This window comes from Contarinia nasturtii, unplaced genomic scaffold, assembly GCF_009176525.2.
Source record: "Contarinia nasturtii isolate CC-2019 unplaced genomic scaffold, AAFC_CNas_1.1 Cnas_scaffold_533, whole genome shotgun sequence".
In the NCBI taxonomy this organism is placed as follows: domain Eukaryota; kingdom Metazoa; phylum Arthropoda; class Insecta; order Diptera; family Cecidomyiidae; genus Contarinia; species Contarinia nasturtii.
The window spans coordinates 5,031,782-5,048,897 of NW_022197885.1; the positions used below are offsets into that span (position 1 = coordinate 5,031,782).

Consider the following 17,116-nt stretch of genomic DNA (forward strand, 5'->3'; position numbering starts at 1 on the left):
TTTACATTTTCGAACAAAAAGGGGTTACAATGCCAAAAGGCTTGAAACCGAAATTAATTTCAATGTTGATTGCCATTTGATTACAAACCACCACACCAGTTCACCAGAAATTGCTCGAAATCTGACACATTATTTACTTCCTTTATTTTTGTTGTGTCACCAAAAACAGGAGGATAAATTATTTTTTGCTCAACATCATCAGGCATCACAATTTAAAATAAAAAATTTGCTTTAAACTACAAGTGAATAAGTGATTTTTGAAGTTGTCAATTTTTAAAAAGTGAAAAATACATTAACGATGAATCCAAATGAAGTGATTACAACCAATTCGGATTTCGCTGAATTGACTGAACGTGAATACGTTGTTTATCCATCGATACCAAGAGATTCACCAATAACTGAATTTTATGCTGGAAAAACGGTGTTTTTAACGGGACCGACTGGATTCTTGGGTCAGCTTTTGCTCGAAAAATTGCTACGGTAAATGTGTGATTTTCACAAAGAAATAGCAAATGATTCAAGTGAAGAAAAAAAATTCAATTTTAGGATAGGCACAAAACACATATATGTGTTGATGCGTTCGAAAAAGAATCGCGATTCGCGTGAACGACTTGAAAAAGTGTGCAGAGGACCAGTGTTTCAGCATTTACATAAACATGTACCAAACTTTTTGGATCGAATCGAAATTATTACGGGTGATTTGAGTCAACGACAACTTGGCATTCACGACAATGCAATTTTAACGAAACTCAAAGAAAATGTTGAAATCGTAATTCATGCTGCTGCCGATGTTCGTTTTAACGAACCATTGTACAATCTAATATGGTGCAATTTGGTGGGAACACGGGATTTACTTGAATTATCAACGAAAATGAAAAAGTTACAGGTATTCGTGTACATGTCAACGGCATTTTCCAACACAAAGGCGAATTCAAAGAACCATATGAAGGAAGAATTTTATGAACCGCCGATGAATGCTGATATTTTAATCGATTTCGTTGTAATGCATCAATCGGAAAGTGATAAAGAAATGCTGAATATAATTGCACCAAATTTAATTGAACCGTGGCCCAATAATTACACATTTTCAAAAGCACTGAGCGAATCAATGGTTCGACGATACGGCATCCATTTTCCAATTGCAGTGATTCGACCAACTATTGGTAATGCCAACATTTATTTGTTGTTAAAATACTAATTAGTGTGTTGACTTGTGTATTCAATATTCAATAGAAATTCAAATGCGAATCAATTGACTATGGAAATATGTGTGAAATTTCACACGTTTGAGCACTTCTCGAGTCAACGCGTCGTTTCAACTTTCAGGATGAACTATTGTTTTTCGTCTTCTCTGATTTCCATTTATAAATTTTTCTCAAACTTTTCACAGTAATCTCAACTTTCGCCGACCCAATTGTTGCATGGACGAATTCGTACGGAGGTAGGTTCAAATTAATTCAGAAAACTTTTAAGTTTACACTTCAAATGTTTCTATTCGTTTTATGTACGCTACAATTCACCGAAATATAGGAATGAATGGTGTTGTGGCAGGTGAGTTTTTGATCGTTTAGCACATCATGTATAGATACGTGCATTTAGTTTTCGGTTACATTTGAAATGCGGTCATGATTTATTTAGTAGATGAAATGTTATTTGTGCTTAAAATGCTTTTCATAAAATAATAATTGTAGGCATTGGCGGTGGTCTGCTGCGAAATTTATTTTATAAAAGCGTCGAGTTGAACATCGTGTGTGCTGATTTTTGTACAAATGGCGCTCTTGCAATTGCATGGCATACATTCAATGAATACGGACGTACACAATTCGAGGCGAAAATCTATCATATTAATCGCGTTAGCGATTCAGCATTGATATTTGGTAAGTTTTTTTTTGGTGTCACATTTATTTGAACGCACACGCATCAGCGATAGACAAAAACCGAAATTAGAAATGAGCGATAGAAAATATGAAGTATATTTCAATGTATTAATATCGGAATATTGCTAAATTGGTATGCCGAGAAATTGTGCATTTTTGGTTGATTGCATTACGTACATCGCATCATATCGTTGCTTTCAATTTGCAAATTGTTGTTCATCTGGTGACGAATTCGCATTTAATATTTTCATGTCTGGCTTTCGGAAAATGCAAATGCACAAAACAAATGTGAATGTTGATACACGAACGGTTAAATAGTACATGATAATCCTGTTGAATATTGTATGGCAAAAGTGGTGCATCCGATTATGATATCCTAAAATATCGTGTATGCCGTTTGGTTTGTGTACGGTTTCAAGTCAAATAACATGATAATTGTTGTGTGCCATTTGCCAAACTCATTTTCTAAACGAATTACGAATTGCATGCGCAATGCGCAACTTGTCTCATATTTATTGCACGACACACATTCAGAATTTTATATGCCAATTTGTGTTCACACACCAAACACACACGGCAATCGAGACTTATTATGGTTGAGATGAAAAAAATGACTTTGAATTGTTTTCAATAATGAAATGTCCCACATTTTTTTTCTTCTGTACAGAACAATAGCCATTTAATAATTATGCGATGATGTCACCAGTTTATGTGAATTTTATATTTGTTTTGTGGTTATTTGTTTTCAGATAATACTGTGAGTTATTTAGTGGAATGTGGCCGAAAATTGGTAGCTCCAATGAACTGCGTATGGTATCCCGTTTGTCAAAAGACCTACAGTGATTTGCACGATAACTTACTCATCATACTCTATCAAGCGATCCCGTCGATGATTATGGACCTATTCATTAAATCAAAGTACAAGTTAACACCAATTGTTCGTAAGATGTTGATGTTTTCCGATGTCATCAAATTTTTCATTCATAATGAGTTTGTGTTTGATAACGACAATCTATTTAACGTAATAGATAGGTAAATTGAACTTTTTCTTTTGTATCGCCTTCACAATCAGTTTCCGGCAATCGATTTATTTACCCTTTTTTGCGCTATAGGATGACGGAATATGATCGAAAATATTATATTTGTGATCCGCGCATTGTTGACTGGAAAAAATACTACGTTATCTATGTGATTGGCGCTCGTAAACATTTATTGGACGATTCATTCGATAACTATAAACAAGCGTATAAACGTATGCATCTCCTGAAATACTTACACTATTCAGTTAAATACACATTTATTGCGGTCATTTTGTTTATTTTTTACAAACTATTCTTGAAAAAGTACCTAATGTAAGACAATAAATTAATGGTGTAGATAGAGAATTTGCAAAAAGGAATGTCACCTTGTATTAGCAATTAATTAATTTTTATAAAATAAAGCATTCAAGGCAGATGGAAGAACTACTACTCAATTGAAATGTGTTTTATTTGATTGAAAAAAAAGTGCTCAAAATTGAGTGAATTTCTTGACACTCAAAATTGAGTGAAATTTTATGCGATTACTGTTTGTTCGCAAATCCACTTCCTGAGGCAAAAAAAACTGTACAGTAAACAGGTCCACGGGCAATGGTCCAAGGCCGTCGTACTAATGATAAATATACTTCGACACTGTTTTGAATTCGATAGGCAAAAATTACGTTTGCTGAGATGAAACATGCGACTTCTGTTTGTTGTTGGTCTGTGTAAATCGTTCAAACGCTGCTTATCAGTGGCACGACATTGTTTATGAGTTTTTAACACTTCATTTGTAATTGCTGTGCTACCACGTACAAATATATAATGAGAGTAAAACTTTCTTCGCCATTCATTCCAAGCTGCGGTAGACTCAGTCAAGCTCAGTTCAGAATATTCAAACCGTATATCGATATAAAAAAAGTATTGAACCACACACTTTAATTGGCAAACAGAAAGGAAGATCAAAATCAACTACGATGTATTTTCGTGTGAGTTCAGTTTTATTGATTGTTTGCGTGTTTGTGATTGCTGTGCACCATGAGACGGAGGCAAAACCGATTCTGGAATTCTTCTTTGACAACAATTCAAACTTTGGAAATAACTATCAACATCGTCATCGTGCGCACGTAAAACAACCGCAAGCACCAAGACCGGTTGGTGGAAAGGAGCGGTATAAGCAAATTTGCAATGTGATCCATGGCATCAACGACTGTTACGCCTGATGAAAACGATTCACATCTCATCTACTATAAAATACCTGTTAAGCTAGATGTTTAAAAACAAATTGTTTCATCGAACTTGAATAAAAGCAATACCGTGATTGTTTTTGTAAATATAAGCAATATGATCGTGTTTATTTGTTTGTTTTTTTTATTTGAACCCAATGATGACTAATATAACTTAATTTGTGTCACAAGTTGATTAGATGTGAAACCATGTTACTTTTAAATGTGCATGTGATTGTGTGTATGTCTCGGTTGAAATGCGATATGTCTCGATTTAATTCTGTGATTGCATTTTTTTTCGTGTGTTCACTGTTTTGATTTAAATGAGTCCAAGTTTAAACATTATAATAGCCGAATTTAAACAGATATTATGACACACACATAATTACCGGAATGAATAATTAAATTATGTTGTCGTGCATTTTTTGTGCAATAATTTGGAATCCGTTAGTTTCGATGATGCACACTAACACACAAAAAAAAAAAAAAGAAATTCCAATCGAAATGAAATATAAAAAAAAAGTTGACAAATAATAAACTTTTGGCTGAACACTCATCGCATTTCAACTGAACACAAACACGCATACACGCACATGCATTTACAATATTCAAAACATTTACATGATTTTAATTGAATGTTTATTGAGTTTTTGCGGTATATGGTCAGATTTTATTCACAAAACGATACCAAAAACACAAAACACGATTTATTATTTCAACATAATGCCCGTAATAATAGAGAGAAGAAAAAAAAAGAGTGACGATACATGGTGCATGAGTGTGGACTGTGGATATTGAGCGAGAGAAAGAGAAAGAAAAGGATACAAATCGGTTTGTGAAGCGAACAGAACACAATTATGCTTAACAATGGAAATTATTGTAATTAATTAACTGAACAAATGCGGTTACAATATAACCAACATGATGGAGAAGCGTACAAGCATTTAAATGTTCGTTACGTTCTTTCTCTCGCTTTATCCACATACACAAAAAGCACATATCATAAAAGTAGATTCAGTAACCTTTTCAATACATACGCATACAGTATCAGGACTAAAATGGTAATGAATGAATATTTTAGTGTGTAGTGAATGTATTTTAATTTGCGTAATTTCAATTTCGATTTTGGAAACGTTTCTAATGGATCCATAAGCACATAGACACGCATTCCGGCAAAGTATGCATAAATGAATTTATGCCATTCAAAATTACGCGAATCGGATGGGAATAGTTTTTTATCCACGTCCGTCATGCTGTTGTTGTTGTTGTTATTGTTGTTTTTACGCAGTAACCGCACCGTGATATCGAACAAATTTGAAACGAAAGAATAAAACAAAAACGAAATCAAACTTAAAACCATAAATTAACTAGTTCAAATGTGAAGAACAATGTAAAACGTGTGCACATTATCAATATGTAAAACAGTAGGTAAGTGCCATTTAACATACCGGTCGTAAACTTCTCGCACGACATTCGTATTGTCAAAGTGTATGCGCTTGCTCATGAAAAATGAGATAACGTTTTTCATCGATTTGATTTTACGTGAAACGGCCAACAATCGAATTTTTTCTGGATTAAAAAAGTCCATGAAATAGCACGGTAGCGCCTGTAGAAATAGTGTTGCCAACGAATCTTGCCATCCATAATGCGTGAACGTAATAACCGGATAATAAATGCATTTCATCGAATGCAATAGCTCATAACGGCGAAGTGTAATCGCATCTCGTCCCAATTGTTCTAAAATTTCAGGTAAAATGCACAAGATTGAAGGCAATGCGAACAAGAACAGAAAAATGTGTTATAAAAACCTGATGTTAGCATAAAGCCTTTGCTTGAACAATGAAACACTTCTGCTTCAGGTATCTGCTTATGAGATCTATGCTTCTCGTTGCATAGATGAATTGCCGCAAGCGTTGTATTTACCACGAAATCCGCACAAATGATATCGATGACAAAATCATATTCAACATGCAAATGACGCAAAAATCCCACGCCAATACCAACACACAAACCTGCATTATGACACAAATTAAATGAAATTATGAAATATACAATTTACTTCTTGTTATTATAAAATACCATTTATGCCAGTTATATTGTTCGTCCATCCGGGTACTGGATCCTGCAGAGAAAAAAATTCGTAAAGTTAATGGAAGGCCGAAACATTTCCTGAAAATTTTGATATCTTCGCGAAATGTTCCGGCATTCAAGTCAATGACCTAATTACCTGATACGTGGATACAACTGTAGAAAAAAATAACAATCAATTAACGTATTATATATACAAAGTTAACGACTTAATTAGCAAACAATAGCAAAAAAATATATCACATACTAATTGATGGCCGAATAACAATGGTTGGAAAATGAACACTGTAACGTTTCACCAAACTCTCGCTGAGTGCTTTCGTATAGGTGTAACTGTTCGGCCAAGGATTCATGATCTGCTGTTCAAGTATATCAATAATTTCCTTATCGGCAGCGCTTTTACAACGGTCCAACATCTTTAGCCAGAATTCCGGTTCCATTGGTGGATCATAAAATTTTTCATCAACCACATCGCGTGGACAATGTGAATAGGCCGTTGAAATGTATGCAAATACTTCTAAACGTTTCATTCGTTTGGCAATTTCCAATATATCTCTCGTACCACGAACATTCGATTCCACCAATTCAAGCAACGGAATATTGAAACGAACATCGGCCGCTGCATGAATTACAACTTCAACCTCATTACACATTATATCCACATCTTCCGGCGAGATGCCAGCGCCCACCATTTTTAAATCACCGGTTATCACACTGATTCGATCATGAAAATTCGGATCCATATCGCGTAGACGTTGATATACCTACGAAAAAACACACACACACATAGAGATACGATGCGATTTAATGACAAATCATCGGCGAATTCTGTTCAAAATGAATTACCGGTCCGGAGCAGATGTTCCGTACACGTTCTTCCGGCGTTAGATTCTTTTTTGGTCGCAACAAACAATAAATTCGACTAACACCGATTCTACCAAAGGAACGTATGGAATTTTATGGTCATTCATTGGATGAACATTTTAAAAATCAAATATTTTACCGTAGTAATTTTTCGATGTAAAGTTGTCCCAGAAACCCAGCACCGCCCGTTAAAAAAACACATTTTCCTTTGAAGAATTGCACAATCGTTGATTTTTCATAGATATCATCTTCGAAATCCATTTTCAAAATATTGGTTCGACGCACACATGCTTCAAACTCCTCTTCAACCGTTTCCGGCTTCTTTTCACGTATCACCAATTCTTCCAATGTCACATCCTTGGTCATTGTGGCACTTTAGTTTCACTTTATTTCCAAAAAAAAAAGATAAACGATAAAGCAAACAAAAAAGTGATTACACAAAATGTGGTCAAGCGTTTTCTACACGAGTCTAACTGTCTGAATTCACGTTCGTTATGGTTCGATGCCAATTGATCGGAGTTGAATTGGAAACTAATTTATCGGACTCACGTAACGATAATGAATCTAGAAAGTCATTGCTATGGCCATTCGAAATGGTGGTAGCAAATGAGCGGTTTGATTCAAATTAATCGATTTAACGTTGACACCAAAGTCAAATGAGTCAATAAATTACGATTTGTTTCTTTTGAGCTTTGTGTTTTGAACTCAATTTTTTTTCATTCAATTATTGTTGTATGCGACAGAAATTCTGGTCGCTTTTGAGCATTTACTTTGTTTATTATTATTATTATTATTTTTATTTTGCGATATTTCAAAATTGAAAAAAAATGTCTCGTTAAAATGGAACCAGAGTGTCAGTGTTGATGAATTTGAAGAGAAACTACGAACGGTTGAATGGGCGCGGGGTGGGGGAAAGTGTGTAATGTGTAACATTGATCGTGCAATTGCAACATAGTATACAATAAAAGCATTTTTTATAAAAATTATTCAAAAAAACGTACAAATTAATCAGAAAACCTATTAGCGAAATCAAATCGACGCGTGAATATTGTCGACTATTCACTATGCATAAATACATTTTTATCGTTCTGTTGCTAATGAATCAATGCGCATATAATTTCACAGCGAATCACATTTGTCTTGTTTTTAGTTGGTTTGAACGCTCACAAAGACAGTTTTGTTTGTTGCCACTTTCATTCAATCGCACGTGCACATACATAGCCGAAGCGAATGTGGTGGTAGTGTGGCGCATGGCTCACTCATAATTATTTATATTCCCGGTCGATTGCCCTAGTGAATGAGCAATTTTTCACAATTATTTTCTCGTTTTTTTCTTTTCTGGTTCAACTGTAAATGGTCATTTCATATATACATTCGACGATCTATTCATGTTTCCGCATTCTATGTGTTAATTTGTTCGAGAACGGCTGGAAAAAAATTTGCAACGATTTTTATCAAATACAACTGAACACAAACAATGTAATTTATTAAATATCAAGTTTCCGGGTGAAAACAACAACAACAATTGGTATGAACAACAAGAATGTGCTACAAAAACGAATAAAAAAAGTACTCTGCATGGATATCACAACTGAAAATGTTCAACGCGAAAAAAACCTTTTGGCATAACGCACAAAAAAGTGCGATATTAACATCTCTATTGATTCCGTATCGAGTGAATAGTATTCTGTATACTGAATACATGTATTATATATTTATATTCCAACCTTTTTTCCAGCACAAACATTCATTTTCACGTGCAGCATTCATACAAAAAAAAAACGAAGAGAAACGAACAACGTCAAAAAATACGTATAAATTTTATTAATATTGAATTGGTGCAATCGAATGAAATTGCAGCAAACCAAATGTAAACAAACAGCGAAATAAAAAAAAAATTCAGAAAAAATAGGTTGCAAGTGTCCCCATAAATATCGATGGAATCATACATTATATGTTGCATAACATTCACCGACTTTAATATTTATTTATTTTTTGTAACTTTTCTCTTTCTCCCGTGGTGTGCGTTTTTGCGTACGCACATAAAATGAACCAATTACTAGCTATCTGATGTGCTCGATATCTGTGTGGTAATTGTGTCAGAATAGTCGACAATTAAATTCATTTCAGTGACCATTGCATATGCAAGTGACGGCCAAACTTTTTTTTTCTACCACTCAAATAACTGATTATATAACGATTGTATCTCTTTCATTCTTTTAGAAAGCCTTCTCTGCCCTTTTCCCAGTTCATTTTTTAATGGGATTTTTTGTGATAAAAAAAGAGTACCATTAAATAATCGTTTTCCCATATCCTAAATCTGATGCAAAAACCATGTACAATCGTTAATCAAGTACAGGCAAAAGAAGTTATTTTGTTATAATTGCGATTCTGACAACATGAAAGAAACAAAAAACAACAACAACAATAACGGTAAAAAAAAACCTGAACACGATATCCGACTTAAGGCTTGAAGGTAAAAAAATGCCACTGGATGAAAAAAGTACGATTAAAAAATGAGCGACTAAAAGTTCTCGGTTGACTGCAAATGTCGAGTATTTGTTTTTTTTGTTCTACGGACGTTAAATGGATAGAATGTTGTAGGAAAAAAACCAAACTCGGATAATCGTCTTTCATGTTCCTTGGTCCGTGTTCGGTTGTCCGGCGATGCATATGAAAAGAAGCTTGAACGAATGGAATGTTTTGAAAGGGATGATGAGATGAGCGAACATATAAAAAAATAGCAACAACACAAAGTTCCATCATAATCTTAATGATTCCGCTTTAAGCACGCTCGCGATTTCATTATAATGGAGTAACTCAGGTTGTATGCTGATGCGGCCGAAGTGAACAAAACACGACATGGATCTCAATTTTATTATCTATTTAATTATGGCACACCATATAACTAACGCATTATTACAATTATCGTGCTTTTTATGCCCAATAATAGACATTCTCTTGATAAAAATGGTTCCGTTCTCTTTTCCACACTTTTATTTACGTTGCGGACGATTTTCACTTTCATAAAATGCAAAGGTCGCTCATTTTAAACTTTTACGGTAAATATAAATAAAATTTGGTGGTGTGTGCGTGTGTGTATGAAATGTTAATCGTAAATATTTGTTTACTGACTTACGTAATATGCAAAAAAAGGCCCAACAATTTTGCACTGAATGTAAGTACGACAAATTTCTTTAGAAGATTTTTCACTATGGTTGTACACTGTTTGATATCCAATTGTTTAATGGTATTGTTTTTGTGAAGGTCCACAAAATTGAACACCACATTCTACATAGGTAATTATATATATTTTTGGTCAGCATCGTGACAAAGTCTCCGTATTTGTTGTCGTTGCAACGCAACACAAAATGCCAATATAATTATCAACAAAAAGGTAAGATTTTTGTTCATAATATTGTCTCTTTTTTTCACGACGTAAAACAACGAGTGACCGACACAAAGTGGTTAGGTTACATTTAAATTTGGATACAATCAAATTCTGGCGTGTGTAAATCGTAAAAATCCAGTTGAAAGTGGAGACGGAATTTTTTTTCTGAGAACAAGTTTTATGTGAATAAAAATAGAATTTCAAAATTATTGAGTTGTACAACTCCAAGCTATTTTATTAATTAAAGTCACATGACCACTGATGCTTCTTAGCATATCCACATTTGAATACGGTCGCGAGCGCACACATACACAAAGCAGAAAAAACTAGAGAGTCAATTATTAGTTATTTGTCTAACGGAGATATTTTGTAGATTAATGTTGTTCGTAAGTCGTGTTCATTTAGCAAATAAGCTCAAATGAATGATGATAAATAACATCTGATGAATTTTAACATTCATTAGTTCCAATAATAATGATTACAGCATTATTGATAGTTATCTATGACTTCGCCCTCATAAGAAAAAGACAAGAAGTTGAATAGTTTCGCATAAAATTGATTGTCAATGTTGAAACTGATAATCAGTCGATTACGCTTCACCTCTGTTTGCTTCGACCACACATTGGAAGATCTTATTTGTGGTTACTGTTTGATTTCATTTTCAGACGGGAATGCCATATGTGAAAGAAACGGTATATGCAACACTATCACGGTTTTTCAGTCAAGTTCAAAGCATTTGATTGTTTACCTAAAGTGCTTGAGATAATGCAGTGATTTATAACGAACAATTGATGAAATTGTAATGCACGAGACAAATGCTGTGATTGTTGTAATAAAAAAAATCACGCGATTTGAATTGGATTTTATGTCTAACTGTAAGTAATAAACAGTGTATACCAATTTCATTGACAAATGAATCAAATCAAATTGAGATTATTTGTAAATATTCATATTTCGAAACACTTCCATCGATTTTCATTTTTGACATTTTTATCATGTTGATTGCCATTTACATAAATAAAAATAATTGAAAAAAGTGTTAAAACTTATTCATAATAATGAACAGCAAAATGGTAAAACAACAGACTAGTGTAGTCATCCCTGCCCAATTGTTTGTAATTCTGCTTTTTCCTCCTAAATGCACGTAACAAAATGCTACCTACAAATATGTATGTATATTACTTTTAATTTTATATGACTTTTCTATTTTGTTCAATATGTTTTGTTTTTATATAAACTGAAAACAAATATTCAATAAATATTTTTGTCAAATTCATTCCATTTGCAACGCAATTACATACACACAGAGCCAACAATTTGGTTTGTGCGAAAAAAAATTCAATCATACGTGACTACAAACACAAATTTAAGGAACTTTTGATGAGAGAATAATGTTCCGCTTGGTTCTAGAATAGCCGAACATGAACCCGGATGAAAATATAAACAAACAGGTATGAATGAAACAATTATTCATGCTAAACAATTAAAATGGGCAACTATGAGCGAATATTATTTTCGAAACAATTGAAAAGACTGAAAAATTGACAGAAATGAATTGAACAAAATTGATGAATTAAATTACTGCATTGCGTAAATTTTCCCATTGATGAAAACCAATTTAAAACCCATTTGTTTAAAAAAATCTATCATAACGACTTTTTTGAATTAAAGGTCAGAACATCGAATACAATTCAGCCAAACCAAGTGTTCGAAATCATCGTTCAAGAGCGAGCCAGTACAACTAGTTTTTTTTCCCTGCTTCGTTTTTGTCTTGTTTCGTTTTTTCAAAAGCAGTGCTCTATGTTCGTATTGTGCACTTGGATAGACAGTCGGGTATCAATTCTGGTTTGAAAACTCACGTGACTCTTAAACATAATATATTGAATTTTTTTTGAATATGATCACAACAAACGGCACACATTTGTTGGTATAACGTGCCATGTATAATGAAAAAAAGCGATAGCTTTTTTTCGTCATTTTTTTTCCTTTTCGTAATCACTTTTCGCTTGTCTGTTTAAAATTTGCAAAACTTTGAATGTGAATCGAACGAGTGGAATTTCATGTGTATTGGTTGTTTTAGATGAGCATTCTGTTAACGGAGATATATTTATAAATTATGGTCCTCAGTCGATCAGAGCACCTTTCACTAAACAGTTTACTTCTTAGCAGTTTTCACATCAATATCATATATTGATTTGCAAGCATTAATTATCATCTTAGATTTAAACTAATTATATCGTGTGAAAATAACAACTTTCCGGCGTAAAAAATATGAATCAAACAAACTCAATGAATGAAGCTGTTTCGTCGTTTGTTCAATTTACGCAGATCGATTATGCGATCATTTTTTCATTACTATCATTCTCATTATTAATTGGCATAGTTATCGGATTTTTTTGTAATGGTGGACGGACGACGGAAGATTTTTTATTTGGTAGCTTTAAAATGAAAAGCCTTCCGGTGGCTCTGTCATTGATAGCCAGGTGATTCGAGTGTTTTTTTTTCAAATGCATCCGATGGATTTTTTATTCGATTTGGAATTTTCTGAAGTGACAGTTAATGTAATAATGTGTGATTTATTTTGCAGTCAAATTTCACCGCTGGTTATTCTAACAATGCCGGTGGAAATTTATTCATATGGATGGCAATATATGTTGTTTATACCAACACTTTTTCTAGTTATGTTTGCATTGTGTTACATATTTTTACCGATTTTATATCAAAACAAATTGGACAACTGCTATACGTATTTAGATTTGCGGTTCGGCCCATTGGCCCGTAACATCAACATCGTTGCATTTACAATAAATAATTTTTTATATTTACCTGTGATAATGTACATACCATCATGTGCATTTGCTGAACGTAAGTTTCATTTGAGTTATTAAGAAATATTCGACACCCATCAATAGGAGCCGTACCGAATTACAAACAAACAGAAATTCATCGTTTTGTTGTATTCGAACCACGTCAATTGTTGTGTTTGTGCAAAAAACCACATTATATATGGTTAATATTCTTACTACGTGTAGAAACGATGATTTGCTGTTTTGTGAAACTACTTATTACTTTTTTTGTCTCTTTTTCAATCTCTAATGTGTCTCTATTTCAGTGTCTCAATTCGATGTGCATGTGGTGAATGTGATAGTATGTTATATTTGCGTTTTGTATACGGCTCTAGTAAGTGAGATTAGTGTCAAAATAATTGTTGGTGTGTATTGTTAAAATGTTTGATTCCAGGGTGGCTTAAAAGCAATCATTTCAATTGGATGTGTGCATGCAATAATTTTGACATTATCAATTGTTGCTATTGCATCGCTCGGAGTTTATCATGTGGGATTGGATGAGATATGGAGCCGATCTGTAGTTGGAGGTCGAATCGATACACCTGAGTAAGATTTTTTTGTTTGTTTTAAATTTTATTTATCATCAGACTTTAGTAACGTTAGCAGATTCAACTCAGGAAGCTAATGCCAGGCACTAAAATGAAGTGAAAACAATAGAATTGTTATGATTATAAAAACACTTGCTATCACTATAACAATCAGTTGTATTGTTTTCACTTCATTTCAGCGCCTGACGTTAGCTGCCTGAAAATATCTCAATATCATGTCTGGCTGCAATTGTGTGAGTGAGATACATATAAAACAAGAAGAATCAATACTGACAACACGCCGCTTCATCTCCATGTAAAAAAAATGCTTTCACCATAGTAAAGTATTTGAGTAAAAACTTCAACTTCAATTTATTAAAATTTGTGGTATTTCGCCGTGAAAATAGTTTATCTGTGAATTTGACGACGCGAACAACTTTATGGAATCTCTCAATCAGTACATTTTTGGTGTGGGTTGCACATTTAGCCTTCAGTCAGAATAACATTCAGCGAATTGTTTCGTTGCCAACGTTGCAGGATGCAAGAAGGTCTGTGCGCATATTTTCTATTATGACATTCCAGAAAATGTTTTAATTCTTCGAGTTTTCGGTTTCTTAGGACAGTTGTGATATTATTTACTGGCGTTGCGGTAATGTTGTTCATAAATTGTGGCATTGGCTTGATTATGTGGGCTTTTTACTATCATTGTGATCCGGTTAAAGCCGGCATTCTACCAAACTATGACAAATTATTGCCGCAATTTGCACAAAGCATTGCTGTCAACATAGCTGGCATGCCCGGCCTATTTGTTGCCTCTTTATTTTGTGCATCGTTCAGCGTTTGTGCGCCCATGTTACACTCATTATCTGGCATTTTGTACAGAGACTGTATTCGCCCATTGAATTTGTTTGCCGACAATGATGCCAACGCCAATCTTGTGATGCGTATATTAATCTTTGCCATTGGATCATGGTGTGCGATGAGCAGCACATTGGTGGAAACATTTCATTCAGCTTTTCATGTTTTAAATGCTGTCACCAGCATGACAACGGGAGCTAAAGTTGGTGTATTCACAATGGGTTCGCTAAGATTTCATTCTTTTTGCTTTCATTTTTATGTAATTTAATCGTTTTGCGGTATAGGTTTATTTTGGCCTTGGACAAATATTAATGTAAGTTCTTTTCATCAATTTTTTTAATACTTTGTTATGTAAATCTAAAGAAAACTCTTTCAACAGGGCCTTTTAACGGGAACGATATTAAGCATGTGTGTTGTATTTTCTTTGATTGTTAATGCTCAATATCATATGGCAACAGGTGAACTTCAACACACTATAATGCCAACATCAATCGATGGATGCCATAGTGAAAATTTAACACGTGTTCAATCATTGTAAGTGTGTTACATGCATTTCATTTGAAATTTTCCAAAGAAAAATCGATGAAATGTTGGCTCTTCCTTTCAGTCCGGAAGAGATACTTTACGGTGAAGCCGACGAAGAGTTTGGACTCCATGATATTTCATCCCATTGGTATACTTTGATTGGAGTAATTTGCGTATGGATACCAGGCGTATCAATCTCTTATCTTACTGGCGGTCGTGATTTAAGCAATTTCAATTTTCAACTCGTTTCGCCTCTGATCCACAGATGGATTCCCAAAAAATGTTTACATACTAAACTAAAAGTGATTAGCATTGTAAATGACAATGATGAAAAACACACGTTAACCAAAAGAAATACACATATAATTCAATGAAAGTTTGAATGAATTACCAAATTGTGTACAAATTGATATACGAATTTAAAATTATTATAAATGATATGTGCATGTTTATAATATAAAATACTAGCCATACAGATTCTTTTACAAATATGTGATTTTTACTCGCGAGCTAATGACGGGCAATGTAACATAACTTAAAACGATTCATTCGTTTTTGTTATCGTACAATAAAAATTTTGAATGTGAGATATGTTGAAAAATATATAACAAATCCACTCTTTTCGAACGTTTTTTTCTCTCATATTTCACCAATTTAAGTTTTCTTTGATATCCATATTATATGAGGCATTATAACTATGTTAGACCTTGATGGACCATGATTTCCGACCTCCGACATTTTAGTAGGAAGACCATGATCTGCTCGTCCAATCTGCTTCAAAATGGATGGATGTCACGCAAGGGTGAGGGATATACCTTTCCAGCCATGAAAAGAATTGTGAAGCTCCTTGCTTTAAAATGCATCAGTCACCTTCATAGTTGTCCACAATAGGATGTTCAAATGTCTATATAAGCTCTTCTGGTTGTTCATAAAAGTCATCGTAAAGTACATGCCAGCGATTCATGTCCATATCAATCACTGTAAATCTTCATCAGAATAAAAGTGCACCATGGTCAATAAAATGTCGATTAATCGTTTTCTATACGAATCGATCCAATGGAAATATTTGAGCTTGTCAATAGATGCTGCAACAGATTATGTCAAAATGAGCGAAAAGTATGTTCAATATACGCTATGGTGAACGCTATATAGATGGAAAACATTCGCATTAAGTCAAAGTGGCAATATTATTGTTGATGAAAATAATATAATAATGTTCAAATAATGCGTCAATCAATATGAGAATTTACTTAATTTCCAGTATAATGTAGTCGCTCATGGCAGTGTCATCATCATAAATGGAATAGACTCTCGAATACTGTATTTGTTAATAATAATTCAATGAATAAATATGAAATATAGAATATCATGATTTATGTTGGACTATATCATTGCATCAGAGATTTGAAGGTTCGGAGATAAGTTATTATAATTTATTGAGATGGACTAACCCGATAAATCAAATTAACTGTTGATAGACGCAAAAGGCGAATATGCCCTATCATCATCGCTCATCAGATAGCTGATTTTAACGAAGTAAAAATAAATACTATCCGGTGTATGTTTACCTATCTTTATTCTGTTCTCGCTTTCAATTCTGATTAAGAGTAAATATAATTCACACTAGTGAAATTAATAAATTGAAGTGAAGGGGCTTTTAAAATAAATTTCCAAAACTCTGAATTCGATTTTGTCGAAGTTTTGTATGTAGTGTACTCGCCCCGAAGGCGATATTGGTGTTATGTATTAATTCCACATCACATCTTCCAATGCAATTTCAATATACATTAAATTTAACAGAAGAAGAAAAAAAAGGAGTAATAATCGTATCGAAACAGTGGCTGGCATTTCATCCATCACAAAGTTGAAACACGTACCAAAAACCTTCTATATAAAAC

General features: G+C 33.7%; 3 protein-coding genes across 3 annotated transcripts; 2 read left to right on the top strand and 1 right to left on the bottom strand.

Annotated features, from left to right (window-relative positions):
- Nucleotides 1-64: 64 nt before the first annotated feature.
- Nucleotides 65-3,340, top strand: LOC116339396 (fatty acyl-CoA reductase wat-like). Its single transcript, XM_031765246.1, has 7 exons — nucleotides 65-480; nucleotides 547-1,163; nucleotides 1,391-1,441; nucleotides 1,531-1,551; nucleotides 1,692-1,877; nucleotides 2,627-2,909; nucleotides 2,990-3,340. The coding sequence occupies exons 1-7, from the start codon at nucleotides 299-301 to the stop codon at nucleotides 3,231-3,233; spliced, it is 1,584 nt and encodes a 527-aa protein (XP_031621106.1). The 5' UTR covers nucleotides 65-298; the 3' UTR covers nucleotides 3,234-3,340.
- Nucleotides 3,341-4,214: 874 nt separating this feature from the next.
- LOC116339395 (fatty acyl-CoA reductase wat-like) lies at nucleotides 4,215-10,375 on the bottom strand. The gene is made up of 9 exons (XM_031765245.1): nucleotides 10,211-10,375; nucleotides 7,211-7,455; nucleotides 7,054-7,141; nucleotides 6,455-6,971; nucleotides 6,347-6,363; nucleotides 6,199-6,241; nucleotides 5,928-6,131; nucleotides 5,568-5,856; nucleotides 4,215-5,372 (listed from the first exon to the last, which is right to left on the bottom strand). Exons 2-9 carry the CDS (start codon nucleotides 7,435-7,437, stop codon nucleotides 5,120-5,122), a joined length of 1,638 nt encoding a protein of 545 aa, XP_031621105.1. The 5' UTR covers nucleotides 7,438-7,455; nucleotides 10,211-10,375; the 3' UTR covers nucleotides 4,215-5,119.
- Nucleotides 10,376-12,602: 2,227 nt separating this feature from the next.
- LOC116339652 (sodium-coupled monocarboxylate transporter 2-like) lies at nucleotides 12,603-15,734 on the top strand. Its single transcript, XM_031765664.1, has 9 exons — nucleotides 12,603-12,945; nucleotides 13,050-13,327; nucleotides 13,575-13,642; nucleotides 13,703-13,854; nucleotides 14,243-14,383; nucleotides 14,454-14,914; nucleotides 14,978-15,006; nucleotides 15,073-15,227; nucleotides 15,301-15,734. The coding sequence occupies exons 1-9, from the start codon at nucleotides 12,734-12,736 to the stop codon at nucleotides 15,590-15,592; spliced, it is 1,788 nt and encodes a 595-aa protein (XP_031621524.1). The 5' UTR covers nucleotides 12,603-12,733; the 3' UTR covers nucleotides 15,593-15,734.
- Nucleotides 15,735-17,116: the final 1,382 nt, after the last annotated feature.